The 4,160-nt window shown below is 35.6% G+C and overlaps 1 protein-coding gene across 1 annotated transcript in view; it reads right to left on the bottom strand.

The window, feature by feature from the left end:
* Nucleotides 1-1,220: 1,220 nt before the first annotated feature.
* Nucleotides 1,221-4,160, bottom strand: part of MDH1B (malate dehydrogenase 1B, NAD (soluble)) — a gene marked incomplete at both ends in the record, with an annotated part of 6,641 nt that continues 3,701 nt past the window's right edge. The window contains 4 exons of the mRNA XM_010183135.1: nucleotides 1,221-1,305; nucleotides 1,980-2,119; nucleotides 2,764-2,915; nucleotides 3,882-4,023. Of these exons, the coding sequence (XP_010181437.1) occupies nucleotides 1,221-1,305; nucleotides 1,980-2,119; nucleotides 2,764-2,915; nucleotides 3,882-4,023 (519 nt within the window). The remainder of the gene's footprint in view (nucleotides 1,306-1,979; nucleotides 2,120-2,763; nucleotides 2,916-3,881; nucleotides 4,024-4,160) is intronic.

The raw sequence follows: 4,160 nt of genomic DNA, 5'->3' as shown, positions 1-4,160 counted from the left end.
AGTGCAGGACCCAGCACTTGGCCTCGTTGAACCTGAACTGGCAAGAATTTCAAGGAAGGGAGAAAGAAAACTAATGAGGAGAAAGGCCTGTAGTACATAACAGTCGAAAGAAATTGCTAGAGTACTGGGAAAGTATAGGGATTTGGGAACGTGACACTAGGGAAAATGTAGGAAGACACCAGTAAACCACACTTTAAAGTTCATCTGCTCTTCTTTTTATTAACTATTCTTCTTTCCTTTATCTGCTCGTAAAAGGATAGAGAACTTGAAAACAAAATGGGTAGGAAAAGTGGAAGAGAAAGACTTGGAAGATGTGGAGTTTTTATTCTGCATGGGAAAAATAGATTGTGGATTCAGACGTGGCAGTATCAGGTAGCCTATAGCCTTCTCACATGTTCCTAAATATTAGTAAGTGATATTGGAGTTGTTCTGCAGATTTTTAGTTGAAATTACTCATATCATTGTGCATTTAAAAAAATTAAGTCAGGAAATACTTGGTGTGTCATTAACAAACAAAGCAAAATGGCTTAAGAGTTTATAATGTAGGGATCTCTAAAATCATCTATTGTAATTGGAAGAAGTGGCAGATGTGGCTGCCACTTACCGATATTGCGTTCTCTACCATAAGTAGGCATATCTTTTTTTTTAGCCTATTGTCTTTAGGTGTCTCAATCTTTTCTTCTTCTGACTGGCTTATAGACTAAAGATACTGAATGAACTGCTTGGTACTGTAACAAACAGAAAAACAAGAGTTTTGAGTTCCAATTTACAGTATTGTTTTCTGTTAGAAATTAAACTAATTCTCTCGAGTAAAGGACAGTGATGTGTATTAAAGAATAGCTTCAAAAACATATAGTAGGACATACGATGAAAGTGCTTTTCTAGTAATAGTTACTTGGTTTAAAATGATTTTATATTCACTAATGACCTAAGATAAAATGTGTCATGCTAAATGTATTATTTATGCTCAGCTTTTATAGTCATGGTCTGTGAATGACACAATAGAAACTTGTCAAAATAAGGTTGCTAACATGCAGGCTTCCCCCTTCTATCACCATGCCCCAGGCATGGTCAGGATACATCAGACAAGCACTTGTTATTTATATTCCTTCTTGAAGGATTTTATATCCATTTTAAATGAAAGGAGCGTAAAATAAGAATGCATTACTTAAATTGTCACTTAAAACTTGATCTCATCTTTTATGGGGAGAAAAACCCACCTTGACACAAAGATTTTTCACTAGCGATTTTAACAGCTCCATATGGATGCACTTCTTCTATTTCTTTTAGTGCAACGAGCTTTTCCTGAATGGAAAAAGAAAAAAAAAAGCTGTTTTAATATTACCCATACTTTTCATTCACTGTAATTTATAGCATAAACTTAAAATATGTTAAAATAAAACATTCCTTACATGTTACCAGTGTAACTGAAGAACACAAAATCTGATTGATGCTAGAATGTAGAGTTTGGGACCAGTCTTTTTAGTATTTTAATACTTAGTCAAATTACATTATTTTTGTCCCACGCACAAGAAGTTCATGATGCAATTACTGCTCACTGATTTTGTATTTTCTGAAAAATCCCTAATTCTAATAAAATCTGGCCTTCATTCATGCAGAGTCACAGTGACAATGATCCCAAAAGATATGTCTTCTGGCACAGAACTGCTCTGAATACCACACAAGTAAAACCAACATCAGCGGCATAGAACAAAGAAACATTAAATTAAAGCTAATGCTTCTGTTTTGACTGCAGAACTTGGGGGTCCAAATTCTACACTTACATAGGCAAATTTATTTTATCATCTCCTTTAGGGGCAACAGAACAGTCATCTGTTCGATTCAATACATAAATACTAACTTACACTTATAAACACCTGGTATTTCTCATGCATAAGCACATGTGTGCAGTTTGTATGTCTAACAATGCACCCATAGGTGGCAGAATGGGTATATTACTAGATACAAGCAATCATCACCTGAGTCAGCTCATGGGCTGAACGTCCCAGAACTTCTTGGGTCGTTTCATTAATTTCTAATTCTGTCATGACTTCCCAGTTACCATTCTGGAACCTCACTGGCATGGAGAAGACAATTCCTTCAGGAATGGAAAATTGACCTGAAGTAGAGGGAAAAAATGACCCAAACTTAATATTTCTGATTAAAAAACACATCTTCACCAGCATCAAGATTATGTCCTACAGACTTGTAAAAGCCTGCAACTGTAAGATCTTAGTATAAACAGAGATTGCCTTTATCAGTATACAGTTCAAAGACTAAAGTTCCCTTTTTACTGTAACTTTGTATTTTGGTTAGAGGTACATGTAAAAATTTTACATCTTACAAAGGGGAAAAAATTTTTTTTTTAATCTCATACAAGCCTTAAATGCCTGTTGTGAAGTGCTCCATTTACTGGTCCACATAAATACACAAGAACATGCACTTATAGCCTAGGCTCTAAGAACTACAAAGAGTCCTTGAGCAAAACACGTACACCAGAAAAGCACTTAAACTAAAAGACTAAGAGATAATCTGCAGTGAGACAACACTAACCTAAGAGATGCTTGTAAGAAGTGAGTATCAAATCACAAGCTCTGGAGAGCTTAGATTTGGAGGTTCTTATGCTAAAACAAACTCTCAGCCTCCTATTATATCATTATTTATTTTACAAGTTTTTATTAAATTAAAAATCTTGATTAAAAAATAACATTATACATACTGGGGAAAGCTACAGGAGAACATGTGAAACAAAAGCAGATTTACCTTTAGAAAGTATTCCCACAGAAACAATCTCCCCAGGAGAGCCATGATACCAGTATCTCAGTACAGAGGCTATGGCATGAGCAGGTAACATTCCTACACAACGACAGACCTGGGAACTCAGTGCAGACAGAAATTCTGAATGGATCCATTCTCTATCAACAAAAAAAAGGTGGAGGGGAAAGGGGAAGAAGAAAGAAAAAACTAAGGTGCCTGCAGGAAAGGTAGTTTTCTAGAGGAAAAAAGAACTAAACCTGAGGGAAGAAAATAGTTGAAACTTGTTCAAACTTCACTGCTGAAAGTAAAGCACTTAAAGACAAAAAAATTAGGGTCTAGAAAAAAGTGCCTCAAAAGGTAACAAATACTACTTATGAAACTTAGGTAATTTACTCAAATAATAACCTTTATTATTATTATTATTTATATGTATTACCATCTTATGTAGGAATGCAACTGTGAACCAGAATCCCCTTGTTAGGCACAGTACAAGTATAGAACACAAGAAGTGCCTGCTGTCCAGTAAATGCTACGTTTAGACCAGCGTGGAAGCTCCACACAGCCAGGCCAGCTTGCATGTGACATCTGCTGCCCTCTCACTCCACCCATCCTTTCTCTGCTACTTCTCTTTCCACAAGAAGCTATCTAGCTGCCTGGCATCCTTTTTACATATGTTAACAAATAAATTGTCTATTTTGGGAAACTGACATTATTGGTACCCTCAGGCCATATGTTCAATGGAATTCAGGAACTTCAAGATGCAGATCTATGTTTAGTATTATTTCAAAGTCTGTTCATGCATACTAGACATCTAAGTCACTATCTGGACTCACTTTATTTCTTATAGGCTGCTCATTATATGATAGCAGAGAAATACACTGTAGGAAAATATAGTTATAAACAAAGTTGGCAAGACAGTCAGCTATGTATAGCTCTAGGAACTACTCAACTTCTTTTGCAGACTGAGTACTTCAACTTGCGTTTTCCTTTATGTACAGCACTTGCTAGTAAAGACAAATCTTGACAACAAAATCTTTCTTGACATTTAATTAACAGTTGAGATAAACATCGATTAAAAGCAGCTATTTAGTTTTACTCTAAAAACAAAAAGATCTGTACTGTACCTATCATAAATCATATTCAACAAAGGACATGAAAAATTAGCTGGGCCCCGAATAGCACAGTCATATCCATAAAGCTTTGCGTGTGACAAATCAATGTAGTTACAGCCAGTAATATTGCCCCAAACAATCACGTCTTTAACTCCTGTAACAGATGAAAAAAACACAAATTAATGAAGAGACAGACAAATACTTTCACAATGTGAAAATATCATCTAGACTAGATGATCTTCGGAAGTCCCTTTCAGGATGAATTCGTCTTCAACTCAGTGTCCTGCCTTG

This window comes from Mesitornis unicolor, unplaced genomic scaffold (genome assembly GCF_000695765.1).
Source record: "Mesitornis unicolor isolate BGI_N332 unplaced genomic scaffold, ASM69576v1 scaffold38470, whole genome shotgun sequence".
NCBI lineage: Eukaryota > Metazoa > Chordata > Aves > Mesitornithiformes > Mesitornithidae > Mesitornis > Mesitornis unicolor.
This window is presented reverse-complemented; position numbering and strand designations above follow the sequence as displayed.